Source organism: Hippoglossus stenolepis, chromosome 2 (assembly GCF_022539355.2).
Source record: "Hippoglossus stenolepis isolate QCI-W04-F060 chromosome 2, HSTE1.2, whole genome shotgun sequence".
Lineage (NCBI taxonomy): Eukaryota > Metazoa > Chordata > Actinopteri > Pleuronectiformes > Pleuronectidae > Hippoglossus > Hippoglossus stenolepis.
In genome coordinates, this window is record NC_061484.1 from 7,675,671 (window position 1) to 7,699,723 (window position 24,053).

Below are 24,053 nucleotides of genomic sequence, written 5' to 3' on the forward strand. Positions count from 1 at the left end.
GTGAATGTGATAGGCGGAGCTCCTCGCGCTTTGTAACAGTTGGCGGCAGTAGTAGTAGTGTGTGTCACCGAGCCTCTCTTCCGGGGAGACCGTAGAAGAAGAAGAAATGACCAGGAAGTTCAAGTCGTCGGTCGTCCCTGTGGAGCGTGATTAATACGAGATGTTTATAATGTCTGGAAGAGGAAGTTTCCGCTCTAACATGTTGTCTTGACCTGCGGATTTTCACGGAGGACCTAGTTTTAGGAAATGCCTTTGTTAATTCAGAAAAGAGGGTTAGACCGCTTAAACGCCACAGCGGAACTGTTCGACAAATATCCTCATTTACAGGTTTGTTTCCTGAAAGTGTGGCTACGTTTAGCTCAGTGAGTCACTGACGATTACTTAGAAAACGGGCTTCACAACAATGAACCGGATTGGGCGGTGGCATGTGATAAGAACAGATAAAACTGAAGTAGTGTAAATAGCAGCAAATCTAAAATCACTGGAATGTGAAATGTTTGTTTATGTTATGATCATAAATGTGGTAAAATGCCATTGACATACAGGATGACCCTTTATTATTGTTATATAAAGACATCCAGTGAGACAGCTACTAAACTCAATGGTGTACTCGAATAATAACCAACCAGACAGACCACAAAGTTTTGCAGTCTGTGTTCATATCTATGAAGTAGCACCACTGTTTACAATTGTGATTTACAATGGATTAGTGCCACTGGTGTCAAATCCACAATGACCACTGCTAAACCTAACTTTTAATTCTCAATCCACAGGATAGTGCAAGAACATTTCGCTCGAGGCCGCTTGTTGATGTCGACCCAAAGTGCCTCCTGTATGTCCAACAACGAGAGTTTGCTGCAACGACCCCAGCAGACGGTGAGTACGGCTACATGATGTGAGCAGATCATCCACATATCAACCCCTCAGCTCACCTGAGTTTGAATTTGAATCGTATGAGTCCTTTTCAGAGACAAATCAAACAGAATATGTTACCAGGCACCTGATTTGAACTGGTTGCTATGGAAAACTTTATGAGAAAAGGCCTCAGTCACTTGCATTGGTATTCCACAATCCCTCATGGAAGAGACAGAGTCATGACACCTCAGTTGTCTTTAATTCATTAAGTTTAGCCACAAGATTAGCTCTTTTTAATAAGGAGCCCTGGTTGGACAAGTTAGACTGTTTGTTTCATGTCTGACTCCCAAAGTGTTCTTCAGGTTCACTGATCTGCATCCTGATTACAACACATGCTTCTTTCTCCTGTTTTTATCAGATTGTGTTTCGGTCCTTGGATCTGATGATGCCACCACCTGCCATTTGGTTGTTCTGCGACACACTGGTAACGTTGCTTTAGTTAGATTTATTCTGTGTGCACTATTCTGCAGGTCTATGCCATTTTAATAACTAAAATAACTTGAATGTTATTATTTCTCAGGAAGTGGAGCCGTCTGCCTCGCTCACTGTGATGGTTCCAGCACTTGGTCTGAAATCCCACACCTTGTGAAGTCTGTCACGTCGCTGAGTAAAGTCAGTAAGGAGGGCAGGTATGAAACCCACAGACACATGTGGTAACAGTGTATATCACTCAGTTTGAGCATCCATTCAAATGTTTTAACATTTCTTTCTTCTCTCCTTTGCTTTCCATTTTATAGACTTGAGCTCCACCTTGTTGGGGGATTCAACGATGAGTCAAAGACATCCCATAAACTCAGCCTTAACATACTGGGTATATAGTCCTTTAAAGATATCTCATGTCTCTTTGTAAAAAATATGGTGGCAGCATTTGAACCTTGCAAAACCTAAACAGCTCTTTTCCACTTTACAGCAGCGTTTCATAAACAGAAAGAGGATATTCATCTGGAAACATGTTGCATCACAGGTAACATTGATACTTTTGTCATATAGATAATCATTTATCATTCAGAAATATCCTTGCAATTCATCCAGTGAACCCTTCTGTTCTCTGTTGTTGTAGAAATGAACGATGTTGTTGTTGATGGGACTCATAGACCGATGGTGTATGGAATAGGTAAGTGATGAAAAGAACAAGAGGCCTGCAATGCTTTAATGGCACATGACCTCCAATACATTGTGTCTGTTTCTTCATAGGTGTAAATGTTAAAACAGGGGATCTTTTCCCTTCATCATTCACTCATAAAGGACCTGCAGAGGAGCTGCGATCAGCACGGACCTTCACTGGAGGACAGGTCATACACAATTTCAATTTCTATGAATAATATGGACATCTCTAGGAAAACAAATTCCCCTTGTGTGAGACAAAAACATTATTTTAATTTAGGCTGTAGCTAATTATTTTTATCATTATGAATTAGTTAATATAAATATTTTCCACTTAATTGAATAATCAATCAGTCTATTACATGGCAGAAGGAAATGGCAATTTCCCAGAGCCCAAAGAAAAGTGAGCAAATAATGTGTTTGCTTAACAATGAGTATAAAACCATGTAAATTACAAACTTATAAAACAAAGAAAATCTGTAAATTCTCACATCAGAGAAGCTGTATGAATATATTGTTTTATTTCATTGTTGATAAATTACTTAAAAGATTCATAAATTACTAAATCTGAAGCCCTGTAATTTTTATGGATTAACTGATTGCTTAATAATTGTTTCAGAGACCATATAGATTCTCTTAAAATAACAAAGTGTTAACTGAGCAGTTAGTTAAATATTTGGGGTCAAATATATAAAACACAAAGTCAATTCAAAGATGATAAATAAAAGCTTCTTTTCCCTGCAGATGGCTGAGGTATATGACTCAAGTCGGGGACTTGTAAAAATCGGCCCCTGCGAGTGGTCTTCAAATCTGGATATTGCCTTCTGGTTGTCACAAAATGATGACACAATTTTAAAGGTAAAGATATAAGGAAGTAATTAGCCTCATACGGTGTTTGCACCTTTTTAATTTTTTAAAAATCCTTTTCCAGAGCCTATCTTCAGGGGATCTGTTCCTACACAAACACTTTCCAAAATGAACTCTAGGCGTAAAACAGTGTATGACTCTGGTGTTTCTCTCTCCTGTCCAGTACCTGTCCACTTCTCCGATGGCCGAACCGCCGCACTTTGTCCAGCACATGAAGTCCACCATCCAGTTCCTTTTAGAGCACCCCGACTCCGATAGCCTGTTTCCTGGTGGTCAGCCGCAGCTCTACCACAGGACTGAGGCGGGGGACTGGGAGAGGGCTGTCCAGTCATAGAGGCCTACTCCCATTTTCCCCCTGAACCTCAAACATGAAACCTGACTGATTTGTTTTGCCTCTTGGTGCATTGGATACACTGTGACTCTTCCACCCTCTATCCATTTTTTTATTCATCGTGTCTTAACAAGATGGTGACCCCAGGCAGGACCGTATGTCTGCTGATTGGCTGTCCTGACTTATCTGGCTGGTCCGGTAAAGGGAACAGAGGAAGAATAAGTGATTCTGTTGATGCCTGTTAAAAAGTAAACTTCCATTCTTGTGAGGTAGTTTAGAGTCTGCACCTTACACCTCCTTCTGTGTTGCAGGGTGTAAAGGTCAATGTCCTTCTATGCCTGCTTATCCAGTTGATTTTGTATGTTTGTTTGTTTTTTTTGCCTAAAAACTACGAATGCTGAACTGTGTTCCAAAGTATAAGTTCAGTTTATACTAGTACAGGACAGCCTTGAAAAGTGATGGCCTTCATATTACTGTTGTCAGTTACTATGGGCAGAAAAAGGCTTGGCACAAAGCAGACGTGGGAGTTGTGAATAGGATCAGAGGATTATATAAACTCTACAATGAGGATTATTTTGCATTCAAACGGTTGCTTTTCAGCTGTTGACATTTCCCACACGTACCTGAATGCACCAACAAAGATTGTATACCTGTAACTGTCAGAAAGAAGACAAAGCCAATGATTATTGAGAATACTGCGAGTTTCAAGCACTTATATTTACAAAATTTCAAATATGAAATATACATTTAGGTGCAAATTACATTAAAAGCTTATACTTTGGAAATAAAGACATGATTTGTAGTTAATAGGCTGAAACATGTAGATAAAAACATCTGTGTGGCCCTTTAAATCTAGCGCTTGACCTGCTGCTAACGAGTAATTACAGGTGATTTAATTGAAGCATGAACAATTAAAAAATAAAATCATTTTGGCACCTTGTTTCAAACAGTGAAGACATTAACAAAAGCTAAACTTCACCGCTGAAGCTGAACAAAGTTCATTTGTCTCTACTAACGCACCTTCCTGATGAGAGTGAAATGTACGCCATCAATGATGCTGTATACTTGGCTTTGAATGTGTACGTTTTAGAAAATAGCATGTGTAAATGTGTATGTTAATCTCAAAGAAATCATACAGATTCTTTTGAAACATGAACAAATTGAGAACAACACCATGTTCTGTATAAGGCCTTTTTTAAAACATGTTCTACAGAAAGTTGCACGGTGCTTAAAGCGTTCAGCATGCAGCGTGTGAACGTTCCGTACCTGTTACTATATGAATGTGACATTTCTGGTTTGACATGCTGTGGGAATGGTTGGTGAGTAGATTTTTGCAGTGGAGCTTTTGAGGACATGATAATTGGTAAGGGGGATGGCTCATAGAGATTGAAACCTGACGAAGTGGCTCAGCCGATATTACCAAACAATATCAGCTTATGGTATAGATGTCTCCTGAAAAATAAAAGCAATAGGACACAGCAGCACAGAATTGCCAAAAATATGTTTTTATGTACTTTATAGTGTATCCCTTAACCTTTAGTGATTAGGCAACCTAAATTCTGTAAATCAAGATTAAAGTCTCCATAACCTGAATTTTTTTTTTAAGCACACCATATTCAGGCACATTAAATCATATTTTATTCGTACAGCCCATATTCACAAATCCCAGTTTGCCTCATAGGGCTTAACGATCTGTACAAGGTGTGACATCCTCTGTCCTTAACCCTCGACTAGGGTGAGGAAAAACTACCAAACTTTTTAATAAATATGCAGAAACCTCAGACAGAGTCACAAGTATGAATTTATTCTCAGCCAGCATGACCTTGTCAAATTAAAAAAAAACTTTTAAATTCAATATATATATATATATATATAGTCTTAAAAATCTTGTTTGGGCTGAGCTCGCTTGCAAACGCGCTATTCATAATAATAATAGATTAACATTCGTTATATTATAGTGGGTTTTATTGAGGATTCATTATCACAAAAATCCTGTAGACACCATTAACTGATTCGTCTCATAACAATCTCTGGTATTAATGTTTCTCTCAGATGAACCTGACAGTCAGCTCCAGCAGCTGATCTGTGATCGGATGTGTTTCTCTCAGATGAACCTGACAGTCAGCTCCAGCAGCTGATCTGTGATCGGATGTGTTTCTCTCAGATGAACCTGACAGTCAGCTCCAGCAGCTGATCTGTGATCGGATGTGTTTCTCTCAGATGAACCTGACAGTCAGCTCCAGCAGCTGATCTGTGATCGGATGTGTTTCTCTCAGATGAACCTGACAGTCAGCTCCAGCAGCTGATCTGTGATCAGATGTGTTTCCAGCGTCGCTCCGCCCTGCAACTCTACGCTCATTTCTATTCGTAAACAGGGAGCGTCGGTTATTCTTTCACGCGGAACGAGGCGAGCCGGCGGATGACAGACTGCTGACAGACAGTGTCGGTAGTTGACAGCTCCTCACGTGCAGGTATCCTCATCTTGGTTCCGTCCACCAGAGAGTCCGTGGCTGGTAGGGTTATTATTTTTCCTCGTGGGGAGCAGCGCGGTATCTGTGACCGGCACGGAGATGACGTTATGATGGCGTCCCGGTAACAGGAACATTCAGCTCGCTCCCTCACAGATAACGTCAGCTGAGGTGACACATTTCGCCTTATGCCTATTTGACTCCACTTTTATTCTGACCCTGATCTAAAAATGCTGAAGGCGCTTGTGAGACACGTCCGTCGGTTCCCGTGGGTTTCTAACGTCACGATGTACGGGTGTCTGTTCGCCGGGGGGGACCTGGTGTACCAATTGCTCTCGCGCAGGGACAACATGGACTGGAGCCACACGCGCAACGTCGCCGTGGTGGGGTTCAGTTTCCATGGCAACTTCAGTTTCTTCTGGATGCGCTTCCTGGAGCGGAGGTTTCCCGGGAACTCTGCCCGGATGGTGGTGAGGAAGCTGCTGTTGGACCAGACCATAGCCGGGCCCGTGGCCACCAGTGTCTTCTACACAGGTCTCTCTCTCACACACACATGCACGTCTCTCTGAAGTTGTCATATAATACGTTCCCTAGCCCCTTACCCTAACCGTAACCATCACAACTAACAGCATAACCCTAACCAAAACCAAAACCTAATTCTAACCCTAAAACCAAGTCTTAACCCTTTAACAGCCAATTGAAAAATGTCCTCATTTTCCATAGATGTCCTCACTCTGCAGGGTCTATGTTTAAAATGGTCCTCACAAAGGTATAAGTACAGGAACACACAAACACACACACACACACACACACTTGTCTCTAGTTGTGAGGACACACATTGGCATAATGCACTCCCTAGCCCTTTACCCTAACCTTAACCATCACTACTAAATGCCTAACCCCAACTCTAACCAAAACTCTAACATTTGAATGTGTGAGGACCAGCCAAAGTGTCCTCAACCAAAATTGGCCCTCATAACTATAGATAGACATGTGTGCACACACACACAAGCACACACACACACACACACAGGAAGTCAATAGTTAACTCCAAGACAGATCACATATCTGTCAATTTGTAACAGAGCCCGCGTCATCTCTGTGCTCCTGCGCTTGTGGGGTAAAGATCAGCGGTTGTTCATTGTCCCATGAAGCCAACCTTGACTAGCAGAGGTCACATGAAAAACACAGATTTCACTGAAAAGAGAAGTGTGCTCCAACAGATACCGACACACGTGTCAGTCGGATATCACCTCGTCAGTATAATCAGTGGCTTGAACCTGAAGGATTTTTATTTCATGTGGTGATTTTATGAGCCTGAGAACTCACAACACTGTTTGATGCTTCCTTTATTATTTTTGTATTTTATTAGAGTAGAAATGTTGCTCTAAAGGTGGCCTTCATTCAAATCAAACAAATACAAACTGGTTTAAAGTTGAACGGGAAAATAAGGTAACTCAGTTGTAATGATTCTCACAGCAGGAAAACCAAAACAGCGAGATAAACTAGAATGGTAGGGTGCATATCCCCAAGGCCCAACAGTCACCTTAAATTCAATCACGCTTCACCAAATTTCAAGCACTAATAGAAATCAGTTCCCTAAGTTTGACTGATGTTTTTCATCAAGATCCATGAATTATTATTATTACCTGGGTAAACGTGAAAATTATGTAAAACTCCCTATCTCGCATTGTTAAAGAGAGTGAATCCGCGGCCCGATCCAGATCCACACCAACATTTTATGGGCTCTTCCCTGACCCATACCACATCCTTCCCACAAGTGACGTAGAAATCAAATCCAGTAGCTTTTGCATTATTCTGCTGAATCCAGACAAACAAACGGCATGTTAAGGGAGGGAGAGCTCATAGATTTAAATTTCCCTTACTCCAATAAGACATACAGCTCCTACTGTGTGTCTGGTTTCTAAAAAGTCTAGTTCCACTGTCTGTCTGTGAATCTTCTTATATGTCACATCATTTTCCATCAGGCTCCCAGAGAATAACCCCCTCCCTTGTTGTCTGTGTCATCCAGGTGTCAGCTTCTTGGAAGGCAAAGAGGACATCTTTGAAGACTGGAGAAACAAATTCCTGAATACTTATAGGGTGAGTTGCAGCAGAGACGACCTGTCACTGCTTGTTTTTTTCCTGTCAGCATCAACTCCGCGGGCTTTTCGCTGACATGTACCATCCACGTTGATGCTCTGTGACAGTTGACTTGTGCCATTTCAAATCAAACAGTGAGAAGATGACATTTGCGACTGGCGTGCTTTCTGTTTTGTCTCTCTTTTCAGACGGGGCTGATGTACTGGCCGTTCATGCAGGTAATCTCTCCGGTGAATTCTTTGCATTTGGAAACCATAAATAGTTAGAAAATCTAAGTTCAAATTTCCACTTACTAACCATTCAGAGCTTATAACCACACCTCAGGGTCACGCTAGTGGATCTTTGATATAGATTCTCTTCACTTCCATTAATGTCAGTTTTTTTTAACAAAATGATGAATTTTGATCCATAGAGCAACCTTTAAAATAATAGATGTATCCCAATTACAAGAACTGCACATTTTTGTTGACCAAAAGTATGGAGTCTTACATCAATATTTGCGAAGGAATCTTTTTAATTTTAGGACTTAATATCCACATAATTAAGTATTTATTATATGTACCAGTAAAAAGGAATTAATATAGTGCAATCTCTACCTGTCCCTCAGTTTCTGAACTTTGCCTTGGTGCCTCTATTCGTACGGACCACCTTCACCGGCTGCTGCGCCTTCGTCTGGGCCATATTCCTGTGTTTCTCACAGCAGAGCGGCGATGGCACGGCCGGTGCTGCTCTGAAATGGATGTTCTCCAATCAACAGGATGAATCAGAAGCCACAAAGGAGAAAGTGGACGCTGAAGTCAAGGTAATGGCTCTTAAAGACGGAACAGCAGCGTCTACATCTACTCAGAACTGAAACACGCTGAGCAGGAAAACACTGGTATGAACAGGATACGACTGGTCCAGTGGACAGCTGTCCTGTCTGGGGTTGCTGTTGCACTGGCACTGGCAGAGTTTGACTCTAAAGTCTCACTGGGGACAAAGTAAAGTGTGACATATGCTGTAAGGTGGTTTGGGACTGTATGTATGTATCTACAGCATATTTTTCAATACTTGAACAGGATATATCTGTTCTATGGGAAAAGACATTCAATCCCATTCTTCCATTGCCATGCTATATTTCTCGGGTTTTAATTGTTGTTTTTATTAACTATTGAAAACACACATGAGGACTTCTAATGTCTGGGACAGAAGGTGTATCGATGGATGTTCCAGATTCCTCAGATTTCCCCCTAAATGAAAAACTGGAACGAGTGGGGGAAATCATTTTTAACACAATGTGACGTGGCAGCTAACACATTAGCTCAGACCTTAAGGTTCTTCAAACTTGAAAAACTATCATTCTGAACATTCAAATATGGCTCTTTCTTTATGAGCAAAAGTGCTTTGACTGTTATTTGCATCTGTAACAGAGTGCCTGTCTGTATTGATTCCACCTTACACTGGGGGCACACTGCACAAGTACAAGTTTTTACATTCATATTTATATTATTAGGCGTTTTATACATAAGGACTATATGATGCACTGAGCAAACAGGAGGGATGTGGAAAAAAACGTAAAAAACACTTAAACATATCATAAAACACATGTTTGATTTCCACATTTTAACTTTTTTACTCTACATCTAAACAAGTGCTAATGAAATACTACTGAATATCCCTTTGAGGTTGTCTGATAATGATTTTACAACCATTAACAGCATGAATGTGGACTTGCTACCTGCTTGATGTCGTACTTGTACTTCACATGTGATACTGTTGAGTGTTGCTTTGCCCTGTTTCCAGATTCTTTTAACACAGTTTGCTATTACAACCTTTTTTTTCACGTTTGACCTCTGTGAAAATGATACATTATCGGTTTTACTTGTCAGCAGTGACTCTTGAAATGTAACATCAGCTACTTCCAGCCAACAGTTTTCTACAGAGGTCATTTTATAAATAGAGAGCAGCTCAGTATGAGATCTGACTGTTATCCCTCTACATAGAGTGTAAAGGGGAAACGTCTCTCTTCTCTTCTCAGGTAGATAACAAAACATTCACACTTTTGCATTTTTCATTGTGTTCCCACGTATTACTGAAAGTCCTGATGTATCTATTTTAGTTTTTCTCAGCTAAATTGATACGGTGGTGATAATACTAAAGCGTTTGAATTGGGGCACAGAAAAAAAACACTAAAAACGTTTGATCTCTTTTACCAGACTTTTAAACTGCACACTTAATTATCGTAACTTAATGTACTGTACTATTTCGTGTCAATTAATTCCTGATTATTTTTACACTGATGTGCTACACTGGAACTGAAAGGTTAAATGAATGAATATTCCATTTGTTCATATCAGCAACTGAAAACTAGAATAGTAGAATTCTGTCTGAATGTTTTTGACAGGTTTTAATATCACGAAGAACCACATAATATATCGAACAAAGATTTAATTACATTTTGTACTGTGAATGCTAAATCGAGATAAACACTATTTATTGTTGAATAAAATGAAAACACCCCTTGGATTCAGTGTGATGATTGAACAAGCATACAGCTATAGCAGCAAGAAACCAGCTGTTACTCTTATTCTGCTACCAGAGGTGCATCCTGGGTGTGTTTTGGCTTGTGTTCAGTATAACTCTCACTCATCATTTACATGCGACTGCAGCTCTGTCTGCATCTCTTGTGGGAATATATTGAGCACAGTCTGTTCTTTGAAAAGTCTGCCTGCATGTAAACAGTAGCTTTATTCTGCAGCTTGTGTTTTCATTCTCTGTGGCATCTGTTTTGACTCACATCTACTTCTGAGACTCCAAAAAGAAAAGAAGAAGCATATATACAGTGCCTATAAATAAAGGTATGTCTAATTTTGTATCAGGCTCCTCCAACAGATTCCATTTGTCTAATTTTACCTCCTGCAACCAGACCCCCTTGTGTGGAAACACCTGCCATTTAACCTTTGTCAGTTGTATCAGCATGCAGAGACAACTGCAAACAGTCATGGCCCTTTATCCAGCTACTATCCCCCAAATGTTTGTTTGTCTGTGGAATATGTATCTCACACATCTCACTGACTTCACACGTGACATGTGTATTGTTAAGGGTCCATGGAAGTGCAGTGCAGTTTGGTGTGATTTCAACTGACTTTATGTTTTTTATTAATAAAAATTGAATAATCAGGTGACCAGTGTGTCTTCAGATGAACATGTCTTAATCTACCATCTCTGAGTAACTACAGCAGTGCTCAGCAACCGACAGCCTGCACCCAATAATATTCGTCCCGCCAGATCAGATCATTTGTTTATTTTTTTTCACCATATCAGACTAACACAGACGTTAATGAATGTCGCCGGCGCTGGTGTGCGTCATGGCGACGATGGCCGCCCACATTGAGTCAGGTTCTGCAATAGGTTACTTTCAGTTAATGAGAGAGTTTTTTCTCTCCAGAGTCACCAAAATGCTTGCTCATTGTGGGAACTGTTTTAATTTTTAAAGAGATAGTTCACCCAACAATGAAAAATCACTCATTATCTACTCCCACTATCGGGGGGAGTCCACAAAACATTTTGGGAGTTTCAGGGGTAAACAGTGTAGCAGCCACATTCAATACAATTGAATTTAATGGTGATCACTTCTTCGAACGTAAAAACATTAATCCTCCATACTGCTCCTGTGGTGTCATCCAAGTGTCCATAAGCCCCGACATTCAGATTCAACTCGAAATTAGGTCATTTACACTGTGTTTTTAGTCTAAATGTCCTCTGTCATCCTCCTGCAGAGCCGCGTTAGTGCGTGGATCACAGGCCTACGGACACTTTAAGTGATCTATCCCTTTAAGGTCTCGACCTATTGTATATGTAAAGTGCCTTGAGATAATGTATATAATAATTTGGTGCTGTAGAAATAAAATGTATTTGAATTGAATTCATAGAATCACTTCCTCTTTAGCAAATTGTCTTTAAAGTAAAAACACAACATTCGTTTTGTTGCTCTAATGCTTTATATCGAGTATAGAGCTTTTTGAAAAGTAGTTAATTTATGTGTCAGGATTGTCACTCACTTAACACACTTCTGAAATAGCCAACATGCAATTTATGAACAAACAGTAGTTCAATAAATCATTCAAACGTAAATATAAACCACACGTGAACAATAATGAAGCAAATTTCATTTTATTTTATGAAAAACCCTTACTGCAGATAAGATGAACACAAAGTTTTCTAACTTTATTCTATAGACTTTTTTATAAAAAGCTTCCAGAAGCTGTAAACAAGAGAAAAGACAGTTTATTGTAGAAAATATTCTTCATGTCACAATCATAACACAACCTGGAAACAAGGTAGCAGGTGTGAACTGAAAACAGGAGAAGTCTGGACAGCAGTGACTCCTTCCCAAATGTAGCTGTGTTCTTCATGTAACTTCAATGTTGCTGTGCGCCTCTTGTTTCAGTTTGAACGTCATCTCCTTGTCAGTGGGTGTCTCCCTGCATCCTCACGTCCCTGCTCGCACTGCGCATGCTCCCTGCATCCTCTCCCCTGCCCTGCTCTCCATCCTCACACACGGTCCAGGGACTTGAAGAAGCTCGGATAAAGATGCTCATCGTCTCGGGTCGCCGGAGCCTTGTCACCGGGTGAAGTTGAGTTCGCAAACAGAGGAAGCGGCACATCCAGCAGCAGCAGCAGCAGCAGCAGCAGCAGTATCAGGACCTCCACCAAATCTCTCTGTCTCCTCTCTCTCTCCTCACTCTCTCTCTCTCACCGACATGGAGCTGAAGAGATCTATTTCGGACAACGAGCGCGCGCTCAGGAGCTACGGCGCCGTGTCGGAGACGGCGTGGACCACGGACAAAGGTGAGCGCCGAGCACCACGCAGAGGAAAGTGGGGTTTATCGCCCTGTCAGGAAGCGTCTCTGTGTTGTTAGTGCACGTTCGAGCCGGCGAGCAGCTGCAGCAAGGAAGTGGTTAAAACGCGTGACTCACAAAGGGTTTGGGCTGTTTTCAGCAGCGCAGCTAAAAGGCCCATTTACCCCTCTTCACTGTTTATGAATGAAACCGAGCCATGGACTAGCCTGACCCCCCCACACACACACACACACACACCCTCAATACCCAGCTCTGATCAATAATGAGTCTATATACATTTATACTGATCTTTGAATGTGTGTGTGTGTGTGTTGAAATGAGTTTAATCAATAGTCTGTCTACATTTTCATATACTCCATTTTTCAGAATACTTAAATAAAATTGTGCTGATATGAGTCATAATTACAGAAAGTTATCACAGTCATAACGGGGTTTTTTCCTCAAATACAAAGAAAACAGCTTTAAAACAGTTCCCCCACAGTTTCAGCTAATAATGAAAGTGATAAGCTGCAAAGCCATTTAATTAAATGGGTCTATTATTTTCTCCAATTATCACTAATACAGGTTTTTTTTTTTTTTGCTTCATTCAGAATTTGGTGTTCAAACATCAGAAAACAGAATCACAATGTCCAATGTGATTTAAATTTAAATTGATTGCTTTTTTAGTTTTTTGCTTCCCTCCCTGACCAATAGACAAACACAAAGACATTTATATAACAGAGATATAATACAGAGAAAAAACAACCAATCGTCACTGTGGAGAAGCTGGAGTCAGAGAATACTCTGCTTTTGTTCAAGATTCAAGATTCACTTTATTGTCATTCAGACCAAACACAAGACACGTGCGCGTTAGAATGAAGTTGCATTGCATCCAGCTCATGAATATAATTTAGAATGCTGTTTCCCACATAAGTATGAGTAAATAAATAAATAAAAGAATAAATAGATAAACGTGCTACAAACAGATATGAGGATATTGGATGCAACTGAACGAAATGACACATTCTGAATAAATCGATAAATAAGATGTAAACGGAAATGACAATTAATAAATACATAAATATAACAAAAATTGTGTATGTGAACAGACAGCACATTGCACACACTGTTCTTGGTTAAAGGGAAGACATCTGTATATTAAATGGCTAATTGACTAATCATTTAATCATCTAATGATTTCAGCACTGATCGATGAAACCGCCGGCTGAAAAATGGCCACAGAGTTGAACAAATGCCAAATAAACATTATTAGTATCAGAGACGATTGTATTAGGAGTTTCCAGGGGATGAAGGAGGATGAAAGACTCGTGTCAACAGACGCAACACTATAGTGACAACAGACGTGGTTTCAGGGTTAGTGCATCGCGGCCGGTTCTGCTGAGGACGGCTCGTCACAGAGGAGCAGGGTGTGAAGAAACTTCCAGATTAAGTCAGAGAAGAGAGGGGGGGAAAAATGCAGCGGATATTTTTAGACACAGATTCACCCACTGCTCCCTCTCTCTCTCTCTCTCTCTCTCTCTCTCTCTCTCTCTCTCTCTCCCTGTGATTCCCACAAACACACACATGCAGCGAGAAAACAACACCGAGCTAAAGCACGGTGAACGTCCCTCGCAGTTTATCCCCTCTAAGACAAAGACAAACACTGCCTGTGTTTACCTTGCACTTTCTATTTTGTGCTCACCATTTAGTTTTCTTCTACTGGGGGGGAGGAGGAGGAGGAGGAGGAGGAGGAGGAGGAGGAGGAGGTGGAGGGTGGAGGGTGGAGGGTGTCAGAGGCTGTATAGCATCATCAGCAGCAGCTCTGTGTGTACAGTGCGACTGCAGGATGTGTCAGGGCCGTCTGCATTGGGTGTCATACAGATGCTGACACCTCCCCTGTTGTGGAGCCTCCTGTGTTCGCTGCACCATGAAGTTTCCACCTATGCTCTCCAGGATATTTACTCCTCATCTAATCATAATCCTGAAGTCCACTGATACGTGGACGTGCACAATGTGTGTGCACGTGCCTGCACTGATGAGCCTGTTTGTTTTTAACAGCGTGTGGTGTGTGATGCGAGGAGCAGTGTCACTTGCTGAAACTTTCAGCGTTAACCTCACCTGCTCCCTGGTGAACACACTGCTTTTAATCAGTTGTTCTTTCCCTGTTACGTGTTTAATGCTGAGCATGTGAGAGTGCAGATGAGGGGGAGCTGTTGGACATTATTGAGTTGGCACGTTGCCGCCCGGGACTTAATGCTGCTTGGTCTCATTGATAATGAGCACATGGCTGAGAGTGAGAGTGAGCTGCGTGGGTGTTTGCAATAGTACAACAGGAGAAAGGAAAGAGGGGGGAAATGAAGAGTGTGTTTCATATCCCGCTGCAGTTTCATCAGGCAAACTTTGATTTGTCTGAGTCCGAGTCTGTCTGTTCTGAGCAGACACTTTAACGTGATGATTCAACATCAGCGAAGTGGGCCCTCAGACTTCTGTCTGCTGTGGTGAGTCAGCTCTGTCCTCAGCAAGCAACGCTGAATAAAGTACCACAAACACACACACACTGCACTTTCTGTTGCTGCAGGAGGATGAAGAGCTGATCCACTCCTCTGTTACACTGTGGAGAAATACTGTATAGTTTGTTTACTCAGACCTATCAGGTTGTGGACTGGGAACATGTTCTTATTTATAGAAGGGATTAGTTTACAGCCTGTATGGATAGGAAGAGTGATACAGAATAATTTGAATAAGGACCATATGGATAAGTGAGTTTGCACATTGACAAATAACAACTTTAACAAATGTGAACCTGCATTTGACGACATTTTCTTGGCAAAAACAAAGAAAAGGAAACATCCATGTTCCAGCTGCTTAAATGTGAATAATTGTGATATTTCTTTTCCTTTAATAAGATATTAATACTAATTGTTAAACACAGCCCTAATGTTTTTTACACATGGACTCTGACACCAGCTTTGGGTGATTGTGTTGACATCCAGGCTCGTTGTGGAGCATTTAGTGCTGGCTCTGGGAAATATTCATGTTCTGCACAAATGTGGAAGAAAACTGTTTATGACTCAGGGCTGCAGAGAATCCAATCCAAGACATGTGACTGATGGTTTGGTAGTACTGCCAAATTTGACAGTATTGCAAAAACATTTAGTTTTTTCTTTTCTTTTAATTTCTCATTAATCTCTCTAGTGATTTAAGTGATTAAGTGATTTAAGTAAGTATTACTCCTCAATAATGGTTGATAGAGGCCAATTTTCAAAAGGTCAAAATAGAAGTGCATAGATCAGGGTAATCAGTGCCTGGTCAGTATAGTTAGTGTTGAGTGGTTGCAGTGTCTGTACACGCTCATGTCAGCTGTGAGGAGAGAGAGGTCTGAGGTCCAGCTCAGGTAGGAAATCATTGATCCATGTTAGGAAATTCTTTTCTTTGTTTTTATCCTTTCTTTTTTGAAAGAGGGGTCAAAGGGCCTTCAGTATATTTTTATAATCAGATTTTATGCAGGCCTCACACACATTTTCACATCATTAGTGATTGAAACCTTCCAGTGGAAAACCGGAATTTGTGCTTGAGGCGCTGCTGTGACTAGAAATGTCAAATCACTTCACTGAATTCCATATGCTGCTCTCTCTCCAAACATCATGTGCTCTGCTACTGTGAAGCCCCACGACACAGGGAGACGAGATGAGAACTGTGTTTGCCAAGAAACCGTCGCTATTGGAAAGTTTACAAAGATAAAAAAGACAGAATTGAGGAATTCAAGGATGGATCAGTCACATAAAATTATAGGAGAATGAACCTATGATTAAAAACCTCAGCTTATACGTGTTGTGCCACTGGAGTCTGTGATTTATGTAAGTATTTTCAGTCATTTCAAACTTTCAAGCACTGTTCAAGGTGAGGAGAGTTGCATAACAGACCGGATCCAAGCAGAGGTGACCTTGTGGATAGTAAACAGTCTCCTGTTTGTTTCTTCTGCCTCCCCCTTGACTTTCTTATTCCTCCTTATTAATAGTTACTGTGTGTGTGTCGTCCCTCTTCCTCTCAGGTCACTCAGACGTGTCCATGGCAGAGAGCACCATGTCTCCAGATGAGATCGAGGTGGAGATGACTCGTATCCAGCGCCTGCGGGAGGTCCTGGTGCGCCGGGAGTCCGAGCTGCGCTTCATGTGAGTCCCTGAAGTGTCAGTTTTCTGAGTTTTTATAACACCACACGTCCCAGAATGTGACAGAGATTATAAGCAATACGCTGTCACTACAGCCCCCGCTGCTGCTGTCCTTGAGTGGATGATGAAGAGATGAAGGCCTAAGTCGACACCATCGTGATGCACTGCAAAGGCACTCGATTGCTGTTTCTATGTGACATAAGTGGTCAGTTTTAAGACAGTCTCCATCCTGAGCGAGGCAGTCCATTTGTCCATTGATTATTCAGAGAGCCTGACAGTAGCTGTGAGTCACCAACATGAACTCATCGGCTCCTCGTCAACAACAGTAGCTTCAAGGATCATGGATCGTATTCCGTATTATCTCTGTCTGAATCCTCACTGTCGTCATCTCAGGATGTTGAGTCGGCTCTCTCTGGCCAGTGTGGTAACATGGATGTTAATGAACTGATCACACAAATGCTGATTTTAAAACTATACAGATCTGGTGTTTTAATGTATTGTTCAATACACACAAGGCTGCAACTCAATTATTTTCATGATCAAGTACAGTGAAGATCATCACAATTTACTAAAGTAATTTAATCAGTTGTCTTATTCTACTATAACTATCATTTATTGTTATTAATATTTTAATATAATGTAGGACGAGGAAATGCAGCTAATGCTGATATGTGAGCAGCTGTAACCATTAATTATTCAGCATTGTTGTTTGAAAGACGACATAAATGATTAACCGATCCGTCCATAGACTAATTGATTAATCAAATAATCGACAGACTCACAGGACATGTAGGAATGGAAGATATGAGACAGTATTAATTCATCAACCATCACATGTGTAAAACATACATTTGGTGACATTAAACATTACAGGTAGTGCACTTTAAAAACTAGAAATATAGATTTTACAATGTGGAGCAAAGATTTAGTTGTTGTTATATACACTTTGCTTTTGACAATCTAGTCTAAGTGAGCCAGGAAAAATGCATCATATTATTATGCAAAAATCTCCATTATTACATTGTAAAACTTTTATAAAAAACAAATTGAACGTGGAGATAACGAGCCGTGGCCTCAGGCTGTTTGTTTTTTTCACTGTTGAAAAGACTGTATATCAAATCGTATCACCACCGTTGCATATAAAAACGGAACGGAGTATTTTCTGGGTCATTACACCCCAAACATCTGCAGTGTGACGGTTTTCGCGTGGGATGAAGCTGATACACATCTCAGAGACTTCACTTGGTTGATAATGTTAGTTCACACGCCCCCACTTGAGCAGCTTCATTAGGCCGCCACGCTGCTTATTGCTTACGTCTCTGTTGTCAGGCTCTGTGTGACTCAAGACAGTAGAGATCCACACACACACACACACACAAAGTAGCAGATGGAGTGTCAGAGTGCAGAAGCTGCTGGAATCCACAGATTGCACTGAGAGAGTAAAACACAAGGCAGAACAAGAAGCTGAAGGGAGAAAGCAGGAGGGAGGTGAAAAAACGGAGCAGGGATAAATACAGAGGGAGGAGGAGGAGGAGGTGGAAGGAGGCTGTGGATGAGTCATCGGCATGATATATCACAGGAAGAATTAAATCTGTGGTAGCTGTCACTGCTGTGCAGAGAGAGGGAGGGGGTTTAGGGAAGTGGAGGGGAAAATGTGGAGGCCCCCCCGAGGGTGAGGCGTCACGGCTGCAGGAGGCTCAGAGAGCGGCGTGGATTGATTTCTGTTCGCGTGTTTTTTCATCTGCACACACTCGTGATATACGACACGTTGGGGTGCCGAGGCTGTGATGTCTTACTGACAAGTACTACAGCGAATTAGATTAGGAGCAGCACAGTGATTAGTGCTGAGATGATGTGTCGATTAATCAATTATTCAGGCAAGGCAAGTTTTATAAAGGGCGAGAATGTCTGTGCCATATTTCATCCCACTCTGTTCAGTAGTATTCTCATTTGACGCAAAACCCCTGATGTGAAACTCAGAGATCCCTCATGTCAGGGGGTACTAGTACTATCAACTAGCAGCGCTCAATTCTGTACAAAATATCACAGCAGTCTGGACCAAAGGGACGGACCAACTGATATTGTCATAAAGTCCGGCATCGATAAAACAATTCATGATAATAATAGAAGTAAAAAGCACAGTTAGAATACTGCATTTTATCAGTTTTTCTGTCAGGGTTGGTTATGAGACATAACTCTGTCTAACATCATTTCAGTCAGATAACGAAGTCCAGAGTGGAAGCAGCTCAAAGCATCTGCTGTTCATTAATCTGATGGAAGCAAGTGACCGTCTGTTTTCTGTCTTTTTCGAAGGATGGATGACATTCAGCTCTGCAAAGACATCATGAGTTTAAAGCAGGAGCTGAGGCTGATTGTCGCAGTACCAGGTACGAGTTCAAACACACACACACACACATTCTGCCTCATAAACAAACATCGACATGACAACCAACCTACTCTTTATGTCCACTCTCACTGTCTTGGGTTTGAGGCAAACATCCACAACAGTCCGTCGGAGAAGGCAAATTTTGATCATAAACTGTATATAAAGATGGACGACGTGTCTCAGATTCCTTCCAATATGCAGAACTGAAGGCACAGTATCCTGGATACGGTCGACAGATTAGTTTGTAAAGGGAGTGACCTCCCTCTCCTTAGTGGTGGCTTCAGCTTTAACTTTGTTCTCGACTGTTGAGGGTCCCTCTTTGTGCGGCCACTATCCGTTAGGGATTATTGGTCTCACTAACTGCACGCTGTCGCACAAAAACTGCCCCTCGTTGACATTCCCGTGAGCCACTGGGGCCTCATGTGTGCAGTTGCCGGGTGTTCTGGCATCCCATTACTTTACAGCAGTACAATGAGGGTCACAAACCCACTGCATGCTGCCTCTACTGCTCCTCTGACATTGTGCATCGTAGCCATGCTCCCCTCAGATTGGCCTGCCACTCAGGATATATACACTGGATCTGCTCCACTTTATATCCAGATGGGGCAAAGTTTGCTGTTGTTTCTCAAATCCCCTTTTTCCACGTAGCCTGTATGGCAGCAGTGCCAGACACCCTGCCTCTGTGTGTGTGTGTGTGTGTGTGTCTATTTATGCACGTTGTTTGGTCTGTTGATGTGTCTTTGACTGTGTATTGGAGTGTGAAGGTTAGGGAAGTGAGACAAACCAAAGTGACTGTGAATGCAAATTTCTTCTCCAGTTGAAACAAGACAGAGCTCTTTAGCATTTGCATTATTAAATCAGTGCCTTTTAAAAAAAATACATTATACATGAGCACAGAATTGAAGGTCTGTTTGTGGTGTGACTCAGGGTTTAAGAGCCAGATGACTTTGCTATACGGCAGTGGCGGATCTAGGATTTTTCTGAATCAGGGGTCATGAAGGGGCCACAATTTACACGGGAGGGGCCAAATATATGTCCAAGTACATTCACAATCCTTGATTCAGTAAGATGCTCATTTAAGTCATTCCTTGTTTACTGGTAACTCTATAGCTTTGAGCAAAGCCACACATCAGTGAACATATTTTGACAATAGTTCCCTGTTCAATATCATTGTGTACTTCAAAAAAAGATAATAAAAACTAAATCCTTAACAAATTGTCACATTTATTGTGAGTAAGTAACTAGTTTATTTAACAACAAAAGGACAGGGGCACTTCAAGGGGCCATCAGATTTCAGCTGGGGCCAGTGCCCCCCTGGGCCCTCCCCTGGATCCATCCCTGCTAAAGTCAGTATTTTTTTAAGGTCTGTTGCAAATAACTACATGTACTAAACATGAATTTATAGTCTACACGAGAAAGCAAAATATGAAGGGGTCTGTTCTGCGTGCTTGTCCTCCCCCTCCATACATCTATTTATTTGTCTATGACTTTGCCTTTCATCCATTTCCTTTTTTCCTTTCCCCCAGAGAAAGAAAAAACAAAGAAGCACCGGCAGCGGGAAGAGGAGCTTATCCTGAAGATCCATAAACTGGTGCAGAAGAGGGATTTCCTTGTGGATGACGCTGAGGTGGAGAGATTAAGGTGGAGTGCTCCAACATGTAGGCTCAGTCAGTCGGTGTGTGCGGTGATGTCGCCGGGAGCTGTCGTTATTTTTAAAATCAGTGTCAGATTAAAGAGCATCCATTGTTTCTTCATTAGAATCACTGGGTGGTAGAGAGACAACAGGAAGGAGACTCACTAGAGTGAATTTATTGAACAAATGAGAAGATGACTGAAGACCGGGGATGGGCTCACTTCATCATTATAACACTGCCTGCTGTGTGTGTGTGTGTGTGTTTGTGTTTGTGGGAGGTTGACTGATGACCATGGCTGTTCATTCTCATTTTTCTTCCTCCTCCTCCTCAGCTGCCACAGATAACCCGCAGACCGACGGAGATAACATTCAGACAAAATATGTAAAAATAACAGACTGGTTTTGAATCAGTGAAGTGTCTGTGGAGCTGAAACAATTCATTTAGTGCACTACCACTAGTGTGTTATTTTTAACAGCTTCATCAAAAGATTTCTATACGACACACTGAGCAACAATAAAAAAAAATGTGATACATCGGGGCCACATTCAAGCCCAATTTGTGCTTCTCATGTGTGAGTATTACACTCAAGAGCTTCCATTTTTCTAAAAGATGAATCCCCAATAATGAATGAAAAACACCAAGGGGTACACAAAGGTACACATTTTTTTACTATGCGATCAAGATTTTGAAGTCATTTACCTTGCAACTAATGCATTTTTGTTCATAACATTAAATAATCTACAGACACATTAAACTATATAAAATTTAATCAAGCAATGTAAATATACGTGAGGGTGGGACGAGGCCGCACTCTCAAATCACTACCCAGTTTACTGTGTAATGTAAGTCATCTAAAAGCAACATGTGATTTATTGTGTTGAATTTGAGTCCTAATTTAAGATGCATCTGTTTGGGCCCTCAGGGAGCGAGAGGAGGACAAGGATATGGCAGAGTTCCTCAGACTGAAGCTGATTCCTCTGGAGAAGAAGCTCAAAGTCGCACAAAGTGAGCAAGAAGTTAAAAAAAAAAAACTATTAGTATATGCACATCTATTTCTCTTTTCTTGATCATTTCCCTTTCCTTTTTCTTAATGGAAAGATCCTCCAAAGCCTAAGAGACAAATCCTGGAGCTGCCACCCAACAAACCATCCATCACCAAGACAGGAGTGGCCATCATTAAAGACTGCTGCGGGGCCACCCAGTGTGCCGTCATGTAACCGACAAGAGACCTCTTTATAATCCCGTCCACGCATCAGAATAACACACGTGCTTCACATGACATGCCATACATCTCTTCCTGTGACTCAGAGAAGCCCAATGTCTCCCCTGGACTCTGTTCAGGAGTCAGGTTTGTAATTTTAATACAGTTTCTGCCACAAAGGGGCATCCAGAGGTTTGGAAACTTATCCCTGATCAGTACTCAAACAGCTTGTGTAAGTGCAGACGGCTTCAGCTGTGTATGTGGAGTGACGTGGAAAGGGAAATATGGCTATTGTAAATAAAAAATGAATGACCTTTCTTGAGAGGGTGGTGATAAGGTCTATGATGATGTTTCTGATACTCAGTGCATGTAGGTGAACTACAAGCACAAATTGAAGTTTAAATCCTGGGTTTCTCTGTGTGACCGGGAAAAAAAAAATCATGTTTTCATCTCATCATGTTTGATAATGGATAGTTCTTCTTCCATCTCAGCCATTTAACACTAACCTGAGACATACAACTATACATTTTCATCATTGTTACCAAGTGGGAGGAGCACACAGTTCATACAACAACATGGCTGCAGATTAAGTGAACGTGCAAATGTAAACCAAGGTGTAAATGCAGGAGAGTGGTGGATGCTTTTTGTACTATAGCTGACAAATATTTTTGCCTCAATGCTTTGGCTCAAACAGCAGAAAAATCTCTAGACTCAATTCTGTTCAAACCATCTCACCATTGCAAACAAAAATGTGTTGTCCAAGCAACATAATAATGAGACAATGTACTAAAGATAAAATAACATGTGGCTAAACTGCCGGTGCATCATGATCTTTATAACCAATTCACCTGCAGCTCTTTTGTGTTCCTCAATACTCAAACCGCAGAGACGAGGGGGGGCAGGGGTCACATGATCAAACCAAAGGTTATAAAGTGGTGTTTAAGTGGAATTATGTTTTTTTTTTCAACATGGGCCCTATTTTTGATAAATTTAAATAAATGAAATAAAAATAAATCGTCAAAAACCTTTGGAATCTGTCCAGTAAATTACCTCTGCTGGCATGAAAGCAGTGGCTACAATGTAATCTAATGGGGCAACTGTGACAGTCCAAGAAATGTCCATGTTATCCAAAAGAGTGACACTTCTCGTTGAGCGAGTCATGTAAAATGTTGCCAGACTCTTAGCAAAGATCCAAAATAAAAATCTGTGCATATAATTGGTGAAAAATAAGGATTTTGTGCACCGTCGCATTTGCCCCATAAGATTTCATTGTAGCCACTGCTGCTGTGTCACAGCTGCCGGTGGACACTATCTACTGGACCAAATCCAAAGGCTTTTGTAAGTACTATTTACACACCCACATTTATAAACATAGGGCCCAGGATGAAAAATAACAGAATTATCCTTTAAAGAACACATATGGAAACAAGCTTGGAGTTGAAGATCATTTTGTAGCACTACACTGAAATGCGTGTTCAATGTTTCGCATTACACTGAATACTAACAGCAATGCAACCTCATTTGAGCCACTTTTCTAACAGCGTTTTCCACAAGTAACACGTCAAATTTTCTGGTTAACCCCTGTATATGCCAACACTAAAATAAATGATGGGGTGTTTTATTAATTTATGCATTTTATTTTAAATGGTCCACTCATTCATTCCTCTGACGCAACACATCATCTCAGCCATCAGCTACTGAGAAATAACTGACAGTGGTAGTGTGACATTCATTATTGAAATCAGATATTGCCGACAAATCACTTGCATCCTCTGAATTTAGTCTTGTGTTTTTATGATAATCAGGAAATGAATGCAACTCTCTTGTAAATGCCTTCGATAACATGGTGTATGTTTGAGTGTATTTAGTGACTCATGTCAAGCAAAGTGTTGCTCTTCGTCACTTTACCTTCCCTCTGATAACTTAGTGTTCCGTAGTTGTAGTACATTTATGAAGGTCCTGATGTTGAGTATTGAACAAATATGCAGAAAATAAGCTGAAACTCCCTGTACATACATGTTTAAATAAAGAGCATCTTTCAGGAACATGGTCGC

The 24,053-nt window shown here is 41.1% G+C and overlaps 3 protein-coding genes across 3 annotated transcripts; all 3 read left to right on the top strand.

The window, feature by feature from the left end:
• Positions 1–62: 62 nt before the first annotated feature.
• ntan1 (N-terminal asparagine amidase) lies at positions 63–4,387 on the top strand. The gene is made up of 10 exons (XM_035177529.2): positions 63–327; positions 774–876; positions 1,274–1,339; positions 1,436–1,544; positions 1,653–1,726; positions 1,826–1,879; positions 1,976–2,029; positions 2,110–2,207; positions 2,764–2,877; positions 3,050–4,387. The coding sequence occupies exons 1-10, from the start codon at positions 247–249 to the stop codon at positions 3,218–3,220; spliced, it is 924 nt and encodes a 307-aa protein (XP_035033420.1). The 5' UTR covers positions 63–246; the 3' UTR covers positions 3,221–4,387.
• Positions 4,388–5,268: 881 nt separating this feature from the next.
• On the top strand, positions 5,269–10,291 carry LOC118121576 (mpv17-like protein). The gene is made up of 4 exons (XM_035177570.2): positions 5,269–6,219; positions 7,718–7,788; positions 7,977–8,006; positions 8,396–10,291. The coding sequence occupies exons 1-4, from the start codon at positions 5,916–5,918 to the stop codon at positions 8,639–8,641; spliced, it is 651 nt and encodes a 216-aa protein (XP_035033461.1). The 5' UTR covers positions 5,269–5,915; the 3' UTR covers positions 8,642–10,291.
• Positions 10,292–12,264: 1,973 nt separating this feature from the next.
• Positions 12,265–24,044, top strand: bmerb1 (bMERB domain containing 1). The gene is made up of 6 exons (XM_035177582.2): positions 12,265–12,618; positions 16,661–16,781; positions 19,092–19,165; positions 20,691–20,805; positions 21,721–21,803; positions 21,897–24,044. Exons 1-6 carry the CDS (start codon positions 12,531–12,533, stop codon positions 22,013–22,015), a joined length of 600 nt encoding a protein of 199 aa, XP_035033473.1. The 5' UTR covers positions 12,265–12,530; the 3' UTR covers positions 22,016–24,044.
• The last annotated feature ends 9 nt before the right edge of the window (positions 24,045–24,053 follow it).